Here is a 24828-nt window from a genome sequence, read left to right as displayed (position 1 = left end):
ACCCCCCACCATGCCCGCTGCCATGAGTCCCGCGGTGCCCACCGCGCGCGAGGTGCTGGAGATCGCGGGCTGTATCATCGACCGCCAGATCCAGGATGATCGCTGCTATCCGGACCTGTCCGAACTGCTGGTGGTGCCGGTGCCTGGTAAGGAGTACTCGGTGGCCCTCGGGCTCTCGTCGCTTCAGCCGCCCCGGTGCGCTCGCCGCACCGCGGCTCCCTGCAGGGTGGCCTTGGTTGGCACTTTGAGTGACTTTTATTTGTTTATAGCTGTATGTCACATGTAGTTACGATGTATGGTATAGCTCTTCTCAAACATTTGTTTTGTTCTCCTTGAAACATCAAGATACCATTTTCTACTTTATTGGTGCCAACTGTCTGGTGAAGTGGGCTGTGAAGAGGCACTCTAGAGCTGTAGGTGACCTAATCAATGTATATCCAGCAGGTGTCAGGATACAAGTAAAGAGTATCTGTTTTCTGTTATGATATGCTGTAATGTGCATGGTCAAAGTGTAGCTGCCCTAGCAGCATCGTGGATACACAGCACATAAAATAATGGGGGTACATGGGTATTTTAACTTGATACTGGAAGTACAGATTAGCTTTTCTAGGTGAAGGAATATGCTCCTGGCTTGTTCATGTGGCATATTTAATGTCTGGCCATACGATGAAAAAAGGGCTGGGGAGTATCATGGAAAAAATGGTGTAAAGAGTAGGCTGGGGGCCAGATGAGTTATTGTAAGAGTTTGCAGATCTCATGTCTGATTTGAGATTTAGATTTATTGTTTATGGTCCTGCTCCTACAGAAGCCTTTGTTCACACATATCTTGTGAGTAGTGGTATTTATATGCTTAAAGTCTTTGCAGTATCAAGACATGTTTTTCTGCATAGTCTGAAGGCCTGCGTTATTAATCTAAATTAAAACGAGAAACACACATTAGTCTAGATTTCACAGATTAGGAAACAATCAGGTAAAGACAGAGAAAGAGAATATAAACATTGTTTTGTAAATTTCTAATCCTTTATAGGAAGTCTAATCTTTTTCGTTGTTCTTAATTGCAGGTAGCCCTACTGTTTCTGGTATGTCAGATATGGATTATCCTTTGCAAGGACCAGGTTTGCTGTCAATACCTAATCTTCCAGAGATCAGCTCAGTCCGCAGAGTCCCACTTCCCCCAGAGCTAGTGGAACAGTTTGGACGTATCCTGATGAAAAATAATGTGTTAGGTTGTGTAAGTAATAATATTAAAATGAACTTTTTTCTTTCATAATCTTTTTTTTCCCTGATTGTCGTGGTTTAACCCCAGCCAGCAACTAAGCACCACGCAGCCACTCGCTCACTCCCCACCAGTGGGATGGGGGAGAGAATCAGAAGGGTAAAAGGGAGAAAACTCGTGGGTTGAGATAAGAACAGTTTAATAATTGAAGTAAAATAAATTAGAACAGTTAAATAGGCAAAGCAAAAACCGTGCACACAAACAAAACAAGGAATTTATTCACTACTTCCCATCGTCAGGCAGGTGTTCAGCCATCTCCAGGAAAGCAGGGCTCCATCACGCGTAATGGTTACTCGGGAAGACAAACACCATCATACCCAATGTCCCCCCCTTCCTTCTTCTTCCCCCAGCTTATATACTGAGCATGACGTCATATGGTATGGAATAGCCCTTTGGCCAGTCTGGGTCAGCACTCCCCCTGGCTGTGCCCCCTCCCAGCTTCTTGTGCACCCGGCAGAGCAGGGGAAGCTGAAAAGTCCTTGACCAGTGTGAGTGCCACTTAGCACCTATTTAGAGACAGCTTAGCACTACTTAGCAAGAACCAAAGCATCAGTGTATCATCGACATTGTTCTCATCCTAAACCCAAAACACAGCCCCATACCGGCTACCAAGACGAAAATTAACTCTGTCCCAGCTGAAACCAGGACAGTATCCACCCCTTATTCCATACCATTTACATCATGCTCAGGTCCCACATTATCCAATACATCCTCTTTAACCACCACCCCTGTTGTCCCAAAAATGTCCATTGAGCTCATTTAGTCCATGACTTTGGGCTCCACCTGTGATAGTGGTCACTCAGGACAGGAGAGGTGGTGAGGTGGTGTGTTGCATGGAGTTATTGGGCACCAAAGCCAGCTCAGGTCAGGTCACTGCTGCACTTGCACTGCTTCTTGTAAGGCTTCTCCTCCATTGGTTCAGGTGGTTCCTGCTATGGTAATTCCTATAACATGCAACTCAGATCATGGGTTACAACAATTTAAAGGTATTTCCATCACAATCTCCACCCCTGGCTCCTTTGGGCCAGGTTTAACATTGCAAGGAACTCCTCCCCTTACTCCTAGCCTGACTAGCAACAAGGGGTTCCTGCTATAGTAATTCCCATAACATGCAACTCAAATCCCGGGTCACAACAATTTAAAGGTATTTCCATTACAGTCTCCACCCCTGGCCCCTTTGGGCCAGGTTATAGGGTTTAACACTGCAATGGAGTCCTCCCCTTGCCCCTGCTCCGGCGTGGGGTCCCTCCGACAGCACAGTCCATGAACTTCTCTAATGTGAGTCCTTCCCACGGGCTGCAGTTCTTCACAAACTGCTCCAGTGTGGGTCCCCCGCAGGGTCACAAGTCCTGCCAGCAAACCTGCTCCAGCGTGGGCTCTTCTCTCCACGGGTCCACAGGTCCTTCCAGGAGCCTGCTCCAGCACAGGCTTCCCATGGGGTCACAGCCTCCTTCGGGCATCCACCTGCTCCAGCATGGGGTCCTCCATGGGCTGCAGGTGGATCTCTGCTCCACTCTTAACTTCCATGGGCTGCTCTGACATGGGATTATCCACGTCCACAGACACTTTGGGGTGTCGTGCTCCCGCAGGAACTCATCCACAGGTCACAGTCCCTTCGACTCGAGTTGACACTGGAGTTCCAGCCTGTCCAGTACAGCAGCACAGAAACAGCAGTGATGCCCTGGCCATCTGCCAGCCCGGGTACGTGGCCATTGTTGTTATCAAAATGTTCCCAGGCACAACACAGTAAGATGATAAGCAGTACAGCAAGCAGCAAAAGCAAAAAAAGCAGCCACTAACGAGCACTAGACTCTAACACACAGTAAGGCAAGCAAGCCCCATGGCAAGCACAGAAGCCTGCCGATTAACAGCTAAACAGCAATAACAGCTATAAATTCGATCTAGCGCATTCCAATTAAATCTGTCGTTATCTCGAACCCTTCGAGCCCCACGTTGGGCGCCAAAAAGGACTGTCGTGGTTTAACCCCAGCCAGCAACTAAGCACCACGCAGCCGCTCGCTCACTCCCCACCAGTGGGATGGGGGAGAGAATCAGAAGGGTAAAAGGGAGAAAACTCGTGGGTTGAGATAAGAACAGTTTAATAATTGAAGTAAAATAAATTAGAACAGTTAAATAGGTAAAGCAAAAACCGTGCACACAAACAAAACAAAACAAGGAATTTATTCACTACTTCCCATCGTCAGGCAGGTGTTCAGCCATCTCCAGGAAAGCAGGGCTCCATCACGCGTAACGGTTACTCGGGAAGACAAACGCCATCATACCCAATGTCCCCCCCTTCCTTCTTCTTCCCCCAGCTTATATACTGAGCATGACGTCATATGGTATGGAATAGCCCTTTGGCCAGTCTGGGCCAGCACTCCCCCTGGCTGTGCCCCCTCCCAGCTTCTTGTGCACCCGGCAGAGCAGGGGAAGCTGAAAAGTCCTTGACCAGTGTGAGTGCCACTTAGCACCTATTTAGAGACAGCTTAGCACTACTTAGCAAGAACCAAAGCATCAGTGTATCATCGACATTGTTCTCATCCTAAACCCAAAACACAGCCCCATACCGGCTACCAAGACGAAAATTAACTCTATCCCAGCTGAAACCAGGACACTGATCTTTCTGTCAGACTCCCAAAAATGAACTTTGATATTGTTCATGTTCCCTTCATAAGGCTCCAAGTGGTAACAAGGTCTATTTGTGTAGAGTTGCTGGTGGAATTAGTTTCTGTATGAAGAACTTTGAATGTTTATGGTGCATAGTTTGCATACTACTATATATAAAGTAATATTATTTTTTAAAGCGCTCCAAAGAGGATTTTGCCTTTGCTAGCTGAAATGCATTTAGTCCTTACATCAGCAGTGCTTCAGATATGCAGTACAATTGTATGATGGGAATATTTTCAGAAATCAGCAGAGCTTGGCTAACCATTGACAGTGACATTTTTATGTGGAACTATGAAGATGGATATGTAGAGAACACATTCCCAATGATATTTTATTAGTATATCGAAATTAGGCAATTACAGTAGTGGGAGATTGTTTACTGGTAGCACAGAGGTGTGCTATTCAATTTAACTTATCTTGATTCCTTTCAGGTTTTACTGAAACTTTTGAATAAGCGTTTAAGGATTTTTAAGAGTTAGTAATACTGCTGCCAAATCATCTAGAGATGGAAGAAAGGAAAATGCATTTGCTTAGTTAGACATATCTAATATCCTAAAGTTATTGCTGTATTTATGCTAGGGCTTTGATTATGCCAAAAAGTAGAAAAAAATAATACTAATTGCTTAACTTTTCTAAGTAAATTTAGTAAGTACACTGATACACATACAGCGGTCAGTCATTCCCACAATGGTAAGTAATATGGCCTTAGTACTTTGAAGTATTGCAATTGAAGCTCTCCTGCCTAACTTATTTTAAGGATGCATAAACCTGAAAATAATTTTGTTGTCTTTTCAGATGGCAGTGATATGTTTATAATTTGCAGGTTTGTTTCCTTATTTGTCTATATAGTAATAATTCTTTTAGTAGGAATTGCTTTATACATATTCTTGCATTTCTTAATAAGCTTAAAGTTAAGATTGTACCTCATATAGCTCTGCTCCATACATTTACATTGTGTTACAGTGCATTAAATACATTCACCAAATAATACAACACTTCATGGTGTTAATCATAAGGTACTGGGGAGGAGGTTGTGGGTTTTTTTTATTTAGATATATTGTATTTTTTTCCCATGAAAAGTAAGTTTCTCCCTCTTGATGTTAATCAGCATTGCAAATGCTGCATTGTGTAATTCAGAGTAGACTGTATGAATTAACAGAATTCAAAAATATCATAGAATCACCTCGCTACAACCTCCTTTCAGGTAGTTGTAGAGAACAATAAGGTCTCCCATGAGCCTCCTCTTCTCCAGACTAAACAACCCCAGCTCCCTCAGCCGCTCCTCGTAGGACTTGTTCTCTAGACCCTTCACCAACTTTGTTGCCCTTCTTTGGACACGCTCCAGCATCTCAATGTCCCAAAATGTCCCAATGTCCCAAAACTGAACTCAGTATTTGCGGTGCGGCCTCACCAGTACTGAGTACAGGGGGACAATCACTTCCCTGGTCCTGCTGGCCACACTATTCCTGATACAAGCCAGGATGCTATTGGCCTTCTTGGCCACCTGGGCACACTGCTGGCTCATGTTCAGCCAGCTGTCGACCAACACCCCCAGGTCCTTTTCCGCCAGGCAGCTCTCCAGCCACTCCTCCCCAAGCCTGTAGCGTTGCATGGGGTTGTTGTGACCTAAGTGCAGGACTCAGCACTTAGCCTTGTTGAACCTCAAAATATATATAAAATATATATATATAAAAAATACTGCAGTTGGGTTTCAAGTTTGAAACTACTATAGGGACTCCAAGAAGCTCAAATGATTGTATGGTTCTATATTCGGCGAGGGGAGATCACGACCACTGACTCAATTCAGGACCGAAAAGACTTGCCCCCCCCCCCCCACACCAGAAAGGAGCATGCGTGCTGATTTACATAGCAAGCAAGGCTAATTTAAATACAGTAAACCAATAGTGTATGAAATGTTAATCACTAACCAGTAAGTGTAAATTTAGGCGGGTTTATACTAATGTAGCCTGATAAATGTGCTGTAGTTTGTGTGAGTGCGTGCTCGTGTGTGTGCCGGTACTCGTGTTTATGTTCGTGCTCATGCTCATGCGTGATTTGTGGAATTATTATCACCGAGCACACTGCGCAGAATCAACATCTCTATAAGAACCTTCACTTCTCCTTACTCTTCTCCTTCTTCCCTCACCGAATACCCTTGTTGGCAGGACCAACGCTGGATCCAGGACTGGTGATTCTCTTCTCTCTTCTCTCTCTCTCTTCTCTCTCTCTCTTCTCTCTCTCTCTTCTCTCTCTCTCTTTCACTTTTCCTAAGGTGATTAAGTTGTTAAAGTTGTTAAATTGAAGTCAAGTACCGCATGGCCTACCTTGATTTTCTGTAAAACCGCATAGCTGGGGTGAATATAACTGTGAGAGGGTTGGCGGGTATCAAATATTTGTACTCAATATTTGTCTCTATAGAAGCTTTCTATTAAAGCTGGTGTTTGTGTACGGACCTTGAGTGTTGGCCCACCTTAATCCACACCGAGAGGATTTGCGAATCTTTGTCACTCCTCCCCCCTCCTCCCCAGGTGGGACGTGACAATACTCCAAAGTTTGTACTGTTTATAAATTTACACATTCAAGTGATAATTTCCATGAGATCCTGATTTCTAGCCCTCCCAGTTCTTTTGATAGCTACTGCTTACATAACATTGATATCAAAGCTGAATTGGCAGTAGGGTTGAATTTAAAAGAAGCACATTTATAAGAAAAATGTCATTTTAAAAATCCTGTATTTCATGAACTGGAAGCTGAACTGCTGACTGATACTGCTTTCTAATTCTAGAGTTTCACAGATCATTAGGTCTTAAATATTGCTATTCCCTCTAACCAGCTGATGTGTCTATCCAAAGAATACAGTGGATATCTCATTGTGAGTTTGAGAGGTTGGCTGCAAACTAAAATCTAATTTTCTCCCCCTCTTTAGGTATATTCCAGCCTCATGTACAACACTTACTTGTTCTGGCTACCCCCGTTGATATTGTGATTTTAGGGCTCAGTTGTGCTGATATACAAGCAGGTAATTCTCCTCCCCCCACCTCTTTTTAAGTAAATTAAAGAAGCTATTAGGGTAGCATTCACAGTTGTGCATTAACAAGTATGTAAGTATACAATGGCTATTTTATTAGTAGCCATTTGAAAAAAGAAGAGAAGGCTGCAGGGAGACCTTATTGCAGCATTTCAGTACTTAAAGGGGGCTTATAAGAAAGATGGGGACAGACTTTTTAGCAGGGCCAATAGCGACAGGACAAGGGGTAATGGCTTTAAACTAAAAGAGGGTAGATTCAGACTAGATATAAGGAAGACATTTTTCACGATGAGGGTGGTGAAACACTGGAACAGGTTGCTCAGAGAGGTTGTAGATTCCCCATCCCTGGAAACATTCAAGGTCAGGTTGGATGAGGCTCTGAGCAGCCTCATCTAGTTGAAGATGTCCCTGCTCATTGCAGGGGGGTTGGACTAGATGACCTTTAAAGGTCCCTTCCAACCCAAACCATTCCATGATTCTATGGTAGTGGTGTTCGTTGGCGAGGATAAAATTTGGCAAGGAAGATTGTTTAAAATATAGGTGCTAGGGACTTGGAGTTTCTTTATTTAAACAGATATGCTATGTCTTCATTAAATTTCAGACATGATTAATCTCTTTATTATTTCACTCTTTTTTTTGTCTTTTTTTTCCTGATTTTCTTTTTCCCAGTTGTTACATAAGTGGGTTTGTAGGAGGGGTTTGGAGGGGGTTAGTTGCCTTATGCATCAGTTCAGGGAGAACGTTCCTTGCGTTCCAGCACTGAAGGAAGTCTGGAGTCTTCTGCTGAAGTAGAGGAACGACATGTCAAAAATAGTATTATTAGAGGAGCAATGGTAGAGTTGGAGTGAATGGAGAGACTGTATAAGTTAAAAGTTTCAAAGTCAGGTTTTGATTTATCTGCCGTTTTAATAACTTACAAAGGAGATTTATTACTCCATCTCCCTTCCCTGCAAAAACTTACACGTAAGTATCCCAAGTGCTGACCTCTCTTTTTTCCAAGGCATTTGACAGTAACAGACAGCTAGATTTCCCAAACAAAACTGCAACCTGTTCTTGAGCAGCAGTTCTTCGTTAGCATACATAGTTTTCTGGAATGTCTTCACTACCATATGTCTTTTCTTGAGTTATATTTAAAGTATTGCTGCCAACCATGAAAGTCTTGTAAACCCTTATGATTCAGTTGCAGCATTTTTTGTTTCTTTAATAATAAATAAATACAATTTGGTACTTACTTCTCATATGGTTAACAGATTGTTTATATTGAAGCAGCACTAAAAGATCCCGCTTTGCAAGTTGTTTTACATTTAAATAGAAAACACTGTCCCTGTCTCCCAAAAGAAGCAGTATATATAGCTGTAAATTTGGTGGTAATCTTCTGTTAGACGGAACAAGAGCTTGCTTACTTTCTTTGGGTTTTCTTGTTTCAAGAGTAGTTTCTATTCTGTGTAATTTTTAAATTGTAAATAGTAAAATATCACCATGCATGTACAAAATCCACGTCTGTTGCCAAACTTCAGATAATATCTATCTGTTGTTCAGATGACCACCTGTGTTGATGGACATTCCTGGGCTCTTTCTTCTATCAATGATTTTAAAGTTCAGAAGATTGTAGCGCCACTAAATAAAGACATTATTCCAATAACTGATTCCCCTGTTGTCATGCAGCAACACATGTTGCCACCTAAGAAGTTTGTTCTGCTTTCAGCCCAGGTGAGTATTACTTTTCTTAATACAGGAAATCAGAAGAATAAGTATAAAGTTGGAAGACTGATCTAAATCTGTAAATGTTTATTCATTTTTAATACGTTTTTAGGATTATATTCTGAATATAAAAAGGAATAAGGGAGAAGATTGCTGAAACCATCTGTACCTATTTTAAATCTACTCAAAGCTATTGGGCCAGCTTCTCTTGCACAGTGTATTAATAGTTTTTGTTGGCCTCAGGAGACTCTTGTAGATATGGATCATCTGAGAAGTTCTTTTAACCTTGGTTACTCATGATTATGTGAAATTGAAACAGACATGGGCTGCCCAGAAAGTATAGTTTGAGTAAATATTGTTCACAATTGAAATTTGAACAAATAATTTCTTCTTTGTCATAGAAGAAGTCCCAAACGGGTTTTTTGAAAGGCTTTTAAAAAAACAAAACAAAACCCACAAAAAGAAAAAAGAAATTAACTTCCCTACTTCTCTTTTCTGATTACATTTGGCAATATTTTAGGGCGCTTACTATCTTAACCAATACGCAATTTTTAAAAATGTTTAATCATTAATGTCTTGCAACCTCTAGACTCAACCTGCATTTGTTTAATGGCAGCTGTTTTGTTAAAGGCACTAATCAGACCCTCTCCAGTAGTTAGTGCGGATGCAGGCAAGATGATTGAATGCACTCTTACCATGCCCTTGATCCTGAATTCTTCAAGCATTTTTTTTCCAGGGAGGGAGCACAGCCAGGGGGGCTGACCCAGACTGGCCAAAGGGCTATTCCATACCATATGATGTCATGCTCAGTATATGAAGCTGGGGGAAGAAGAAGGAAGGGGGGACATTGGGTATGATGGCATTTGTCCTCCCAAGTAACCGTTACGTGCGATGGAGCCCTGCTTTCCTGGAGATGGCTGAACACCTGCCCGCCAATGGGAAGTAGTGAATGAATTCCTTGCTTTGCTTTGCTTGCGTGCGCAGCTTTTGCTTTACCTATTTAACTGTTCTATTTTATTTTACTTCAGTTATTAAACTGTTCTTATCTCAACCCACGAGTTTTCTCCCTTTTACCCTTCTGATTCTCTCCCCCATCCCACCAAGGGGGGAGTGAGCGAGCGGCTGTGTGGTGCTTAGTTGTCGGCAGGGGTTAAACCACGACACACACACACCCCCCCCCCTTCTTCTTCTCCCAGCTTTATATGATGAGCATGACATCACATGGTGTGGAATATCCCTTTGGTCAGTTGGGGTCAGCTGTCCCAGCTGTGTCCCCTCCCAACTTCCTGTACACCCCCAGCCTGCTCGCTGGTGGGGTGGTGTGAGGAGCAGAAAAGGCCTTGACTCTGTGTAAGCACTGCTCAGCAGTAACTAAAACATCATAGAATCATAGAATCGTTAAGGTTGGAAAAGACCCTTAAGATCATCAAGTCCAACAGTTAACCTAGCACTGCCAAGTCCACCACTAAACCATGTCCTCAAGCACCACGTCTACCCGTCTTTTAAATACCTCCAGGGATGGGGACTCAACCACTTCCCTGGGCAGCCTGTTCCAGTGCCTGACTACCCTTTCGGTGAAGAAGTTTTTCCCAATATCCAACCTAAACTTCCCCTGGCGCAGCTTGAGGCCGTTTCTTCTAGTCCTATTGCTTGTTACTAGGGTGAAGAGGCCGAACCCCACCTCGCTACAACCTCCTTTCAGGTAGTTGTAGAGAGCAATAAGGTCTCCCCTCAGCCTCCTCTTCTCCAAACTAAACAACCCCAGCTCCCTCAGCTGCTCCTCATAAGACTTGTTCTCTAGACCCTTCACCAACTTTGTTGCCCTTCTTTGGACACGCTCCAGCACCTCAATGTCCTTCTTGTAGTGAGGGGCCCAAAAATGAACACAGTACTCGAGGTGGGGCCTCACCAGTGCCAAGTACAGGGGCACTGTCACCTCCCTGGTCCTGCTGGCCACACTATTCCTGATACAAGCCAGGATGCCATTGGCCTTCTTGGCCACCTGGGCACACTGCTGTCTCATGTTCAGCCAGCTGTCAACCAACACCCCCAGGCCCTTTTCTGCCAGGCAGCTCTCCAGCCACTCCTCCCCAAGCCTGTAGCATTGCATGGGGTTGTTGTGACCTAAGCGCAGGACCCAGCACTTAGCCTTGTTGAACCTCATACAGTTGGCCCAGCCCAACGATCCAGCCTGTCCAGGTCCCTCTGCAGGGCCTTCCTTCCCCTCCAGCAGATCAACACTCCCACCCAACTTGGTGTCATCTGCAAACTTCCTGAGGGTGCACTCAATCCCCTCATCCAGATCATCAATGAAGATATTGAACAGGACCCAACACTGAGCCCTGGGGAACACCACTCGTGACCAGCCGCCAACTGGATTTGACTCCATTCACCACCACTCTCTGGGCTCGGCCATCCAGCCAGTTTTTAACCCAGTGGAGAGTGCACCCATCCAAGCCGTGAGCAGCCAGCTTCTCCAGGAGAATGCTGTGGGAGACAGTGTCAAAGGCCTTACTAAAGTCCAAGCAGACAACATCCATAGCCTTCCCCTCATCCACCAAGTGGGTCACCTTGTCATAGAAGGAGACCAGGTTAGTGAAGCAGGACCTCCCTTTCATAAACCCATGCTGGCTGAGCCTGATCCCCCGATTGTCCCGCACGTGCTGCGTAATGGCACTCAAGATGATTTGTTCCATGACCTTCCCTGGCACCAAGGTCAGGCTGACAGGCCTGTAGTTCCCCGGATCCTCCTTCCAGCCCTTCTTGTAGAGGGGCATCACGTTTGCTAACTTCCAGTCATCTGGGGTCATCCCTGTATTATCAACACTGTTTCCAGCACAAATCCAAAACATAACCTCATACTAGCTTCTATGAAGAAAATTAACTCTATCCCAGCCAAAACCAGCACAACTCAATTTCTGGAGAGTTTATAGCCATTGCAGTATTTTTCCTGCCTTTCCTAGACTCACCAGAGAATTTTCTGCGTATGAATTGGAGCTAAGCTTTAGGCACCATTCACATCATTACTCTTTGATCCAATAATGCAACGAAGGAAAATTCAGAATGCTAAAGATAAGCATTGTGGGGAGGGAGTGTTGGTATGGCCAGTGTAAAGACAGCTTTATTTTAACTTTGTATTATTTTGGGTTACTTTTAGGGGAGTTTTATGTTTCATAAACTCAGACCTGTCAATCAACTGCAGCATCTTCTTGTTAGCAATATAGGTGGAGATGGAGAAGAGATTGAAAGATTTTTTGAGTTGCATCAGGTAAGAACTTTTGACCTGTTATGAAAAATGGAAGATTTATAATATTTATGTAAATCCAATAGCTTTCTTTAGCATGTGTCCTTTTTTTGTTGTTGTTGTTGCTACAAACTTCTAGTTAACATTTCAGTTATTGATTTAAGTATTAGCTTTTCCTCCTGTGTTGTCTACATAAAACAAGATTGTATAATGAGAAATAATTTCTCATTTTTATGATATCTAAAAATGGAAGTGTAATTCACTTTTCCTGAAATTCTTATATTTCTCGTACGCAGATATATAATGCAGTTCTTAGTTTAGGAAAGGAGTTAACCTAAGACCGGGGAGGAAGAGTTTCTAAAAAAGTTAAATTCCTACCACTAGAAGAGGTTTTTACATTTTGAAGGCCAGTACAAATGTGTAAACTGGTCTATTTTTTTGTTTAAGGTAAATAACAGACAAGCAGGAAGGAAGCTATCGTGGATTACAATTTTAATTTGACTAGTACTGATTAGTATCTGTAGTGAATGTTCACTGTAATCTATTCTCTTGTGCTTTGATAAGACATACTAAGCGATATTTTAACATGCTATTAGAATATGCAAACCATTATTACTTATATAGATTTTTTTTTTCTTCAAACACAATCTTAATTTACATTTCTGTAGAAATTTCATGAATCTTAGTCATAATTAGGTGATAGACATGGAGATTGTTTCCTACCAGTAACCATACTGAGTTTGCAAAAACTGTGTATAACAAAAGCTTACCTGCTACAGTGGGATGCCTCACTATGATTCACTTCCTGTCTATAGTTGGGAAGAGCTGATTTCCTTGCCTTTTAAATAAAATGATGCAAGAAGTATTTACTGTTTAGTTATTGACCAATATAACTTCTGTATATTTCTTATCAACTTGATATAAGCTGCCACGCTAATAGTATAATATGCTCTAGGAGGATCAGGCCTGTGCCACTTGCTTTATCTTGGCCTGTTCTAATGCCGCGTGTGACAGAGAAGTGTCTGCCTGCGCTACGCGAGCATTCTTCAGGTAAGTTTCAATTCTTTAGGTTGTTCTGAATATTATGCTCAGGATCACTACAGCCACTAAATTATCGTACAGGCTCTTTAATCGTAGAATCATAGAATCGTTAAGGCTGGAAAAGACCTTTAAGATCATCGAGTCCAACCGTTAACCTAGCACTGCCAAGTCCACCACTAAACCATGTCCCTAAGCGCCATGTCTACACAAATAACTCCAGGGATGGGGACTCAACCACTTCCCTGGGCAGCCTGTTCCAGTGCTTGATAACCCTTTCAGTGAAGGGTTAAAGATACTAAAGCATAAGCCTGATTTTGAGAATTGGCAAATTTCTCTTTAAAGCCTGATCATATCATATCACCACAGAACTTAAAACATCCACAAAAATATTAGTTGTTCATCTAACTTATCTTTGCAATTGCATATGTTAATGCTTTTCATATAACATGTATTATGTTAGTTTTCTTTTCTTGTGCCAAAAGTATCAGTCACAAATATTTCTGAAAAGTTATGCTGTTTTGTTTTTTTTTTAATTTTTATTCCTCATTTTAGAAGAACGCCAAAATTGCTGTTAATTCTCAAAGACATGAAAATTAAATGGACTGTGTATGAAGTGTGAGGAATTTTTGTCTTAGCATGTAAACTTTAGGTATGGTGGAGGAGCACAAATGTGATTTCCATCAGCTCTGCCTCCTCCAAGCAACGTTGGACCTATTTTCAGTTCTTCTGTTCCTGCCAGTGAGTAGCAAGCATTTCATGGTTTTGGACAGTTGAGTATTCACAGCTGAATCTGAGGCCATGGACAGTTCTGTTCTAGACTCATTTGGGCAAAAAAGCAGACTTGGGATGCCTCAAACTGAATGTCCCAAGTTAACAGTGTTGCTGCAGTGTTTGTCCAACTGCCCTATGTAAAAAAAATCAAAGTAATAATACTAGTTTCTTTCAGTTGAATGCTTTGAAGGTAAAATTGGTATTCTTTGAAAAGATCTTAATGACCAAAAGTGAGTGCTTTGAGAGTAGATGCCCATATCAGGTACGGGAGCAGTCAGAAGATGAAGAACAAGAAAAAGTATGTGGACGGTATTATATTCAATGCAGGGAACAGATGGTGTGCAATAAATAACACATGAATGCTGAAAAAATGCTTAATAACTGCCATTGAAAGAATCATATCCATTTGGGTCATTTATGGAATGTTGGGTCCATCAGAAATGAGTGCAATTTGGTCTTTAACTATAACTAAAAGCTGTTGGAACAGATTTGTGGAAGGGTCCTGTATAGCTACTAAATTCTGTGTTTTCTAACTTTAAAGTACGTGATTTGACAACTTTGCTGCTTTTGCACAAGGTTTTTAGGGTTTGTTTTCTGTTTTGTTTTTTTTTTTTTACACAAACTTACTTTTATTTCTTTTCCTTTTTAGTTTCCCATTTGACCGTTGATAGTCCATATCCTAATCCTAGCTTTTTGACAACACCTGGGCAAGGTAAGGACTTCTTTTCCTTTGCTGGAGAAATGGAGATTTTTTTTTTTCAACTAGTTTTTTTTATTTGCATCAAAAATAGTTGGAGTAATATTTGCCTACCTTTACCTTAGGTTTACAACCTCCTAGTATGTCAACCCCCATGTTTCCTTCTGAGAATTCCGTGTCTCACCCTGGTATGTCTGTTAGCAGTATGATGGGTCCCAAGATAGTATTTTCTGGAAGACACAATGGCATCTGCATATACTTCGCTCGGATTATAGGGTGAGGTGTTTGTGTAAAAAGAGATTCTGTCACTCAATTTGTTTCATAGTTTTCTGTTCTTTAATGCTTGTAGGTGGTAAATTCTATCTTAATAGCATTTAAATTTGAAACTAGTAAGTACACTTATGTTGTGCTTATGAAGTACCTGTTGAATATAATAGGTTCTCTTTATAACTCTATTAATAATACATTCAGGGAACGGCTAGGACAGGAAAGTTGCTTAGACATTGATCCTGCAATCAAGTGTATATGCACAACTCTGAAAACTGCTGGTTTATTTTCCAATCTTATGAGCTGTATGTTTCCAACTTCTATTAAAGGACGAAACAGAAATGCAGAAGGACTTACAGGATCAAAATCCCGGCTTGAAGTCTTTTCTGTTAAGAAGCTTTAAACAGCATGCTCAAATCAGAGCAATGAAGCAAGACTAAAGAGGATTCTGTTACTTGGATGTTGGGTCCTGTGTTACTAAACACCCCAAGCAAGAACAGAGCTCTTCATGCACTGGTCATCTCTCTGTATGCTGGTTGGGAAAGAAATATTTGTTATGACACTACATTATGTTTCCAGAGAATAATATTGACCCATATATAAAATATTTCAGAGCGTCAAACTCCACTTGATTAAAGTTTTAAAATTTGAAATTTTGTTAATGATCTATATCTGTACAATTCAGAAATATTTAATTCTAACTTTTTTTTGAATGTTTAATTTTCATCCAAATTAAATTCTTATGTTAGATTATTGTCCTGGTTTCAGCTGGGATAGAGTTAATTTTCTTCCTAGTAGCTGGCATAGTGCTGTGTTTTGGATTTAGTATGAGAATAATGTTGATGACATGCTGATGTTTTAGTTGTTGCTAAGGAGTGCTTGCACCAGTCAAGGACTTTTCAGCTTCCCATGCTCTGCCAGGTGCACAAGAAGCTGGGAGGGGGCACAGCCAGGGCAGCTGACCCAGACTGGCCAAAGGGCTATTCCATACCATATGATGTCATGCTCAGTATATAAACTGGGGGGAGTTGGCCGGGGGGCAGCAATCACTGCTTGGGGACGTGCTGGGCATCAGTCGGTGGGTGGTGAGCAATTGTATAGTGTATCACTTGCTTTGTATATTATTATTATTATTGCTATTGCTATATCCACCATCTCCAGGAAAGCAGGGCTCCATCACGCGTAACGGTTACTTGGGAAGTCAAACGCCATCACTCCAAGCTTCCCTCCCTTCCCTTCCTTCTTCTTCTCCCAGCTTTATATGCTGAGCATGACGTCATATGGTGTGGAATATCCCTTTGGTCAGTTGGGGTCAGCTGTCCCAGCTGTGTCCCCTCCCAACTTCCTGTGCACCCCCAGCCTGCTCGCTGGTGGGGTGGTGTGAGAAGCAGAAAAGGCCTTGACTTTGTGTGAGCACTGCTCAGCAATAACAAAAACATCCCTGTATTATCAACACTGTTTCCAGCACAAATCCAAAACATAGAAAACTCGTGGGTTGAGATAAGAACAGTTTAATAATTGAAGTAAAATAAAATAGAATAGTATTAATAGTAATAATAATAGTAATAATAATAATAAAAAATACAATAATAATATACAAAGCAAGTGATACACTATACAATTGCTCACCACCTGCCGACCAATGCCCAGCACATCCCCGAGCAGCGATCGCTGCCCCCCAGCCAACTCCCCCAGTTTATATACTGAGCATGACGTCATATGGTATGGAATAGCCCTTTGGCCAGTCTGGGTCAGCTGTCCTGGCTGTGCCCCCTCCCAGCTTCTTGTGCACCTGGCAGAGCATGGGAAGCTGAAAAGTCCTTGACTAGTATAAACACTACTTAGCAACAACTAAAATATCAGTGTGTTATCATCAACAGTATTCTCATACTAAATCCAAAACACAGCACTATGCCAGCTACTAGGAAGAAAAATCAACTCTATCCCAACTGAAACCAGGAAAATATCCACCCCTTATTCCATACCATATATGTCATGCCCAGGTCTTACACTTTCCAATACATTCCAATTAATCACCACAACTTTTCCAGTCTTTTGAGTGAGATATAGATAGATATATATACACACACACACACACACAGATATAATTACCTTAGTCTATAGGCTATCCTTCTAAAAAATTTGTTGAGTTCATTTAGCCCATGACTTTGGGCTCCATCTGTCATAACAGTCTTTCAGGGTAGGAGAGATGGTGTGTGGTGTTGGATTGCTGCATGCTGAAGCCAGTTCTGCTTCTGTCACCACTGCACTTTGCTCGGTTTCCTCAAAGTTCATTCTTCATTAATCTGGGTGATTCTTACTGTAATAGCATTGATATGGCATATAGCCACCATAGAAGTGATGACATACAGCATTATATAGCAACTAACATTATACAATTCAATTCATTGGCTATTTTCACCCCAAATCAAATCCCCTTGAGGTACACATCGGACTTCCCCATCCTCCTGCATCACCCACCAAGTGCATCCAGGTCCTCGAGCAAAAGCAATCCCAAGAATGGGTTTACCTCTGCCTGAGGCAGGAGTAACCCAGACTGTCTTCCCTGTCATATTTTTTAGGTGCACTACAGGGACTTTATCCCCCTCTACAGTACGTAAAGGTCTTGATTGGGCAGGGCCAGCTTGATTGGCAGATCCCCTAGTGTTGACTAACCAGGCGGCCTTTGCTAAATGTGTATCCTAGTGTCTGAATGTTCCAGCACCCATTGCTCTCAGTATAGTCTTTAACAGTCCATTGTATCGTTCGATTTTCCTGGAGGCTGATGTATGATAGGGGATGTGATATACCCACTCAATGCCATGATCTTTGGCCCAGGTGCCTATGAGGTTGTTTCAGAAATGAGTCCCGTTGTCTGACTCAATTCTTTCTGGGGTGCCACAATGCCTTCAGAGATATACCTGCTCCAGCGTGGCCTTACCCGCAGCCACAGTCTCTTCAGAAGTAAACTTGCTCCAACATGGCTTATCTATAGCTGCAGTCCCTCCAGGGGAGTACCTGCTCTGTCATGGGCTTATCCATGGCCACATGCTTTGAGGTGCTCCAGCATGACCTCATGCACAGCCACCGATGCTTCGAGGTGTACCTGCTGCAGAATGGACTTATCCACAGCCACAGGTGCTTCGAGGTGTACCTTCTCCAGTGTGGACTTATCCTTGGGCCACAGTCCCTTCAGAGGTATACCTGCTGCAGCACAGACATAAACCTTCATAAGGTACAGACCAGAGTGAATAAGGCTTATTTTTTCTTGCTTGCTAAAATGGGAAGTGTTTGATGTCACTTACTATTTTGTAATAGATTTAATACAGTAATGAACAGTGCTATTTGGTCTTTTTTTTCCTAGTGCGTTTCTATGAGGGAGTAGTAGAACTCTCTCTTACAGCTGCTGAGAAGAAAGATCCCCAAGGTTTTGGCCTTCATTTCTATAAAAATGGAGAACCAGAAGAGGATGTTGTTGGACTCCAAGCTTTTCAAGAGAGGCAAGTTTTCAGGATACCTTGTTACCATTATATGGGGTGCTTTATTTCAGGTGACTGGAAAAGCAGCTCTTTTGGGGAAGGTATGGAAGGTAATGACAAACAAGCATTTTATAATAAGGGACAGAATATAGATGGTTTTGCCCAACATTATTTCCTTGATTATCATTAATACAGCACCAACTTAATTTGGAACAGAGGGTAAACTGATATATGCAGAAAACATTGTGATCTGAACATTACAGAAATATTAGATGATTGAGAACAAACTAGATTGTGGCAACTAGCTGACAATAATCTATGACCTTTTTTCATTTTAGTAATTATGTTTACAAAGGCATACAATAACAACATTTGAGAAGAGCATTTCAGATAGTTGCAATGAAAATTGTGAGGCTTTTATTTTCTTTTGCTCTATTTACAGAATGAATAGCTACAAGTGTATCACTGACACCCTTCAAGAGTTAGTGAATCAAAGTAAAGTTGCTCCTCAGTCTCCCAGTGTACCCAAAAAGCCAGGTCCTCCAGTGCTGTCGTCTGACCCCAACATGCTAAGCAATGAAGAAGCAGGACACCATGTAAGAAACTTACTTACAAAAAAAAAAATCATGACTGCACTCCAGAAATAGTGTGATTTGAAGGGGTGTAGAATTTATTATTAAAAAAAAAAAATGGAATAGTTTAGTGAAGTAGATAATCGTCAAGATTTGTCATGAATTGGCTTCTTTATGTACAGAGTGTTCATAAAAAATGATGATATGCAAATAACATATGAACCTAAATATTGTCGCATGCATACATAGTGCTTGATGTAATGTAACCACTTCTGGAATAGCAGCTTTGGCCTTTTCTTCCCTTAGTTTGAACAAATGCTAAAGCTGGCTCAGTGTTCAACAGATGAACTCTTTAGTATTTCACTTTATAACTGGTTGATACAAGTTGACTTGGCTGACAAACTGTTACAGGTGAGCTCATCTCTATTCAAGGAAATAATTTGTTGGATGGTTCCACTGGGCTGGAAGTATCAGTATTATCAGTAATAATGCTGATGCTTTAAAAAAAGAGGAGAGCGCAAGAATATAAATGTTATCTTTATGACCTTTGCAGGTGACTGCCCCTTTTTGGAACCCTGCCTTGTGCAGATGACCAAGATTGACCCAAACAAAGTCGATTATATAGATTTACTTTGGAGATACTTTGAAAAGAACAGAAATTTTAGTAATGCAGCCAGAGTCTTGGCTAAGTTAGCCAACCTGCATAGGTATGGATTATGTGTGATCTATTGCATATATTGAGGTAATTGAAAAATAAAATCAAAACCTAATAGGTTTTCTTAAAATACCTAACAGGTATTTTAAAATACTTAATTTAGGTATTTTAAAATACCTAATTTAGGTATATTAAGAAAAGGACAAGGACAAGAAAAGGACGATGCCCAAGGACATTTGCAAAAAAAAATTTAAATGAATGGAATATGTTAGTTTTTAATCCATGGCATTATTGGGAAAAAATAAATATTTATTTTATGTATTATTCATTAGCTTGCAATGTATTTCCTGTTTTAAGTGCCATATATTAAGTGGTCATTTCTTACACAGAACTTTATAATGTGATAGTGTAACTGCGGAGCAGTGGATTGAGAAGTACTCTAAAACTGAGCCTGCACAAAGATGGGGTTTACATGGGTGGGTAATCTCATGCATGATTTAGTAAAATCAGGAGAAGTCACATTCCCAGGATCTAGTAAGAATATAACTAACCCTCAAATAATTATACTAAGTACCCATTTTACACTTTGAATATTTGTTTTGCAGCGCAGAAATTTCTCTTCAGCAGCGTCTTGAATACATTGCACGTGCCATTTTGAGTGCCAAAAGTTCCACTGCCATATCCTGTATAGCTGCAGATGGTGAATTCCTACATGAACTGGAAGAGAAAATGGAAGTACGAAAAAATATTAATCTAAGCTACATTGTAAATGTATTATTTCGCTTTATCTCGTTGGCACATGATATTTTTATTACCAGTTCTGTAGAAACAGTTTTCTGTGCTTTCTTCACAACATGGCAAAGTTATGCAGCTGATTGATAGGAGACTTTGAGGTGTAAGACAGTAACATTTCTACATTTAAATAAGTTAAAGTTAATTCTGGGTGTGTTCTTAAGCTTTGATTAAATTAATCCAATCTTCTTTGGGTTTTTTTTTAAACAAGGTTGCAAGGATCCATCTTCAAATACAAGAAACATTACAGTGGCGGTATTCCCATCAGTCTTCAGTGCAAGATGCAGTCTCCCAGCTTGATGCTGAGCTGATGGATATAACCAAGGTGGTTAGAAATTTCTCTGTATTAAATGTCAATTTATCACGTTGGCGGGGGGGGGGGGGGGGGGGGAATGCTTTGCAATGAATAATAATGAACTTATGTTGACTAGGAAAAGTAATAGATAGACAGTTTGGCATTCCTGGTCTCAGAAAGTCTGTGTTACCCTAGACTGTCTTTTTCTGTACTTTGATATTCCTTCAATTTTTAGTACTTTAATTTCTTTCGTGTGTTTATCTTCTTTATTAAGCCTCTTAGATTTCTTGATTTATTGGGAGTGTCATGTTAGAAAATTAATGGTATTAATTATAACTTCATATAAAATTGGGGATTGTATTTAAGAGGTAAAACTAAATGTAGTAAATAAAAATAATTTTCATTTAGTGTTTGACAAGTTACTTAAGTTGTACCTTTACTAGTCTAATGTCTACCATACAAAATAAAGAAAAGTTGATTTTAAAAAATTCCTTTTTATCCTACTTGAAATATAAAACCTGATCATTTTTCTTTCATCTGTATGGAGAATTTGCTGACCCTTTTAAGCTCTCAGAGTGTAAGCTTGCAATTATACATTGTGCGGGTCATTCTGATCCTGTCTTGGTGCAAACTCTCTGGCAAGAAATCATTGAGAAAGGTAGGTCTTAATGGACTAGGAATGGTACAAGCTAGAACTATAGGAAAATGGTACAATTAAAGCTTTTAAGACTGATTATGTGCTGCTACTGATATGCTGTCCAGGTGAGATGCATCTTTTCTGGAATATTCTGTAATATATTTGGTAAGTGTAGTTTACTAGTAATTCATTAATGTTACCTTTGGTTTGTGCGCCTAAAGGACAGAAAAGTAATATTTTTACGTATATGTTGGAGCATATTACATGTATGGCTTGAATAATCATGTTCCAGATAACATTTAAGAAGTCATTTTTATCCCTTCTCATTCTTAGATGCCATTATATATGGACTTCAGAATGCTTGTGAAATTTTGTCTGAAGGTTTCAATATTAGGAAATTCTAATAAAAATGTTAAATCTATTGTGACAAAGATTAAAGAATCTTCAGGGAGTTCAGCATTTTTATAATGTTGACAGGAGTGGAAGCTTAAGGCTTTTGTCCATTTATAGAGAAGCAGAGTAGTGGGCACAGCTCTGCAAGCCTAGCCACTCAGCTGTGATAATCTGCCTCGACCTTTACCATAAGTGGGTAATTCACTCTCTCTTCCTGTTTGTTTTTTTTTTTTCCCCTTGGATTTTGTGCTTGAGGTTGCCATTGTGCAAACAACATTGACAGTGATTTGAGGGAAAAGCTATGTGGTAGTGTTGTTTGTGTTGGTTTTGGTGGTTGCTTTTTTTCAGTAGATTTGCATGGAAATTCAACGAAACAAAAATCTGTGAATATATGTGCATACACACCAGAAAGAGCTGTATTTTCACTTCCATGTGCTGACTTTGCACTGACAATAGCATAAGATTTTAATGTGTTAGTAGTAAATTTAAGTACCTTAGTGTAGTTGTGAATAAATGTGGAACTTTTTTTCCTGAAGTTCTCTCTAAATTATTTCTTTTCTCTTTCAGAGTTGAGCGATAGTGTGTCTCTGAGCCCTGCTGACAGAATGCAAGCACTTAGTCTGAAGATGGTATTGCTTGGAAAGATATACGCTGACACATCTCGTTACTTTCCTTTAGGCAAGTGGTTTAGCCTGCATAGTGAATAAACATATGCATTACATGAATGTGTCTCAGCTTTCTTTTTAGCCTCTTAAAAAAAGATTCTAACCTAAGAAATGTCTCTCTCTTTAGAATCTAAAAGGAAAGAATATTGATAATTTTATTTCCTCTAATGCTTGTGATACATAATTACTGTAGTTATTTGTGAAATTTTTCGCTGTATCTGAAGCAACAAATTCTTTCAACCATCAGTAGTGATGGAGTTGATCTTGAGGGTGGCTGGGTGGTGCTTTTCAGTTTTGTCCATGAAATTAAGAATAAAAGGATTGTGATACTTGCTCGATATTACAGTGACTTTGACAAGGGAATGAGGAGAGGGAGGTTAGACAAAAAGTAGAAATAGAATTTCTATTGCCTCTAATCTTGTAAAAGTAGTATGTTTACAAAATCATTACGGTTCTTACAGGTGCAGTTTTTCTTAGAGTTTATCTAGGGATTTAACCAGAATTTACAAGTTTTCACCCTGAATGAAGCTTAGAAGGCAGCAACAGTTACTTTTGGATGGCTGTGCAGATCGCATTTTAGAAAGTAGTAAAGTTTTTTTGTATGAAAGTACAAAGTAAAAATGTGTATTTATACATATAATAAGATTTTAGGCAACCAAATTTATTTGTATCTACTGCTATCTGCAGGGGCAGATTCTAAAAACAATTCAGGAGATTTCTGGATCCTTTTGGAGCTTCTTTCTGCTTTTGAGATGCTCAAATGTTCTGATGACTTGGTATTATATAAAAAGCTGGAAAATATCTTGTTACAGCACTAAATGTTCTTTTACAATACTAAAATATTGTTACTGACACTTAAACATGATAAAGATGCAGTAGTGTTTCAGACAGAGCTGGCTATTCTGGCAAATGAAATGATAGTATGTTCTTTTGTGATGAAACAAGAGTTAATGAACTTTTCTTAACTGCATAGTTCCGTGGCAGAACTGTAATAAAGTGCTAGTGTAAGTAATCCCTGTCATGCATTGCTGATAGCTTAATACCATCTTTGGAGGTAATTACATTTTGCATATCCTTTCCTCTGTGCAGATTGGGGGAAACTTACATCTGCTTCACAGGTGAAAGGTACCAACTGTGTGGAAGACAGAAAATCAAACTTGGAGCTAGTAAATCACTTTCAAATGCCTTTCTTTGCTAGACTACCATTAACAAGTTGGAATCCAAACATCCCGTTATATTTTTCCTCCAGTTTTTTTAGTGCAGTTTCTAGAGCAACAGGTCTGCACTTTGAACTGGGATGTAGGTTTTGTAACATATACCATGCAAGAAATTGGATTGCCATTGCCAAGGCTGCTTGAAGTATATGACCAGTTGTTTAAAGCACGGGTAAGGAAAATAGCCACAAAATAATTTTATTTTCAACTACTATCAAGGTCTTACTTTGGCGGGAAACATATAATACTATAAGGTGTGATATATCAAAATATCAACTTCATAGATTTTGTTCCTTTTTACTCAAAGGTTCTTAATGTTGGGGGTTTTTTTCCCTGTTGATTTTATTAACTTCAGTCCTAAAGTATGAGGAAAATTGTTTTGATTTTGTTAATCCTTTTACATCACCTAAAGTTGATTTAGGATTAAGTAGGATTAGAATTGTTATGCTGCAGAAGGAACAGCATATCTTGAATATATTAATTGTATTTGTTTCCTATTCATGATTAAAATTTGCTATATTACTGCATCTTCTCTAATGATAGATTAGATGCAATAGGCAAAAAGAATAAGAATTCATATTTTTAACTTTTGGTTTGTAGAACAGGATTTCTGAATTAAAACAAAGAGAATTGACTTGGTTCTTTTTACCCAGATTCCTTACAGTGTAAGGAATTCAGAACTTTGTAAAATCTATTACTTTACAAACTGTTAGGCAATGGAAAACTGAGTTAAATTCATGTATGTTTTAGTACTCAAAAGTCAAAATAGTACTCAAAACATAGACTTAATATAGATTAAGATAGAATTCCCATTTCTCTTACATTTTTGTTACAATTAATAAATAATTACCACAGTTGGCAATTTGTATACTCATACAAATGTTATGGTATATTGATACCATTTTTATACATATATGTATTTCTTGTCTCCTTAATATTTTGGAATCTTTTTGTAGGACCCATATTGGAATAGAATGAAAAAGCCTTTACACCTTTTAGAGTGTGTTCATGTATTATTATCAGGATATGTACATGATCCAAGCAGAGTACTTCTGAGGTAAGAGAGGCAACTATATCCTAATAAATAGTAAAATATATGAAATATCCTAAAGCAGTGCACTTCCACAATCCCCAAAGAATTTTCTAATAAACAGTTAAATACTTAAAAGTAGCTGACAGATGTCTTGCTGATATGTTATTCCATTAAAACTCAAAGAATGCTCACTTTCTATTTAAGATGAATTCTAATATATGGAAACAAAAAGGAGCTTGTTATTATTCTGTTTTCTTTACAGGCGACAATTCACAAATGTTTGCTTCGATGCTGTTAGTTCCTACTTGGTTGAACTTCAGTCTATGAGCCCAATGCTAATGGTGCGGACTACTGTTGGGAATTTTAAATCACTACAGGCTAAACTAGAACAGCTTCACTGA

The 24828-nt window shown here is 40.0% G+C and overlaps 1 protein-coding gene across 1 annotated transcript; it reads left to right on the top strand.

Annotated features, from left to right (window-relative positions):
- Nucleotides 1-10: 10 nt before the first annotated feature.
- LOC309601968 (nuclear pore complex protein Nup155-like) lies at nt 11-24828 on the top strand (the record flags this gene model as incomplete). Its single annotated transcript, XM_082335224.1, is given in 23 exon segments — nt 11-146; nt 1062-1199; nt 4148-4248; nt 8511-8681; nt 11830-11940; nt 12872-12966; nt 13607-13628; nt 13632-13695; nt 14378-14440; nt 14551-14701; nt 14897-14997; nt 18057-18192; nt 18614-18767; nt 19050-19154; nt 19297-19300; nt 19303-19450; nt 20004-20133; nt 20402-20515; nt 21023-21143; nt 22083-22193; nt 23430-23566; nt 24351-24451; nt 24690-24828. Coding segments are annotated over 23 exon segments (2553 nt in total).

The sequence above is a fragment of the Platalea leucorodia genome, assembly GCF_965183815.1.
Source record: "Platalea leucorodia genome assembly, chromosome: W".
NCBI lineage: Eukaryota > Metazoa > Chordata > Aves > Pelecaniformes > Threskiornithidae > Platalea > Platalea leucorodia.
This window is presented reverse-complemented; position numbering and strand designations above follow the sequence as displayed.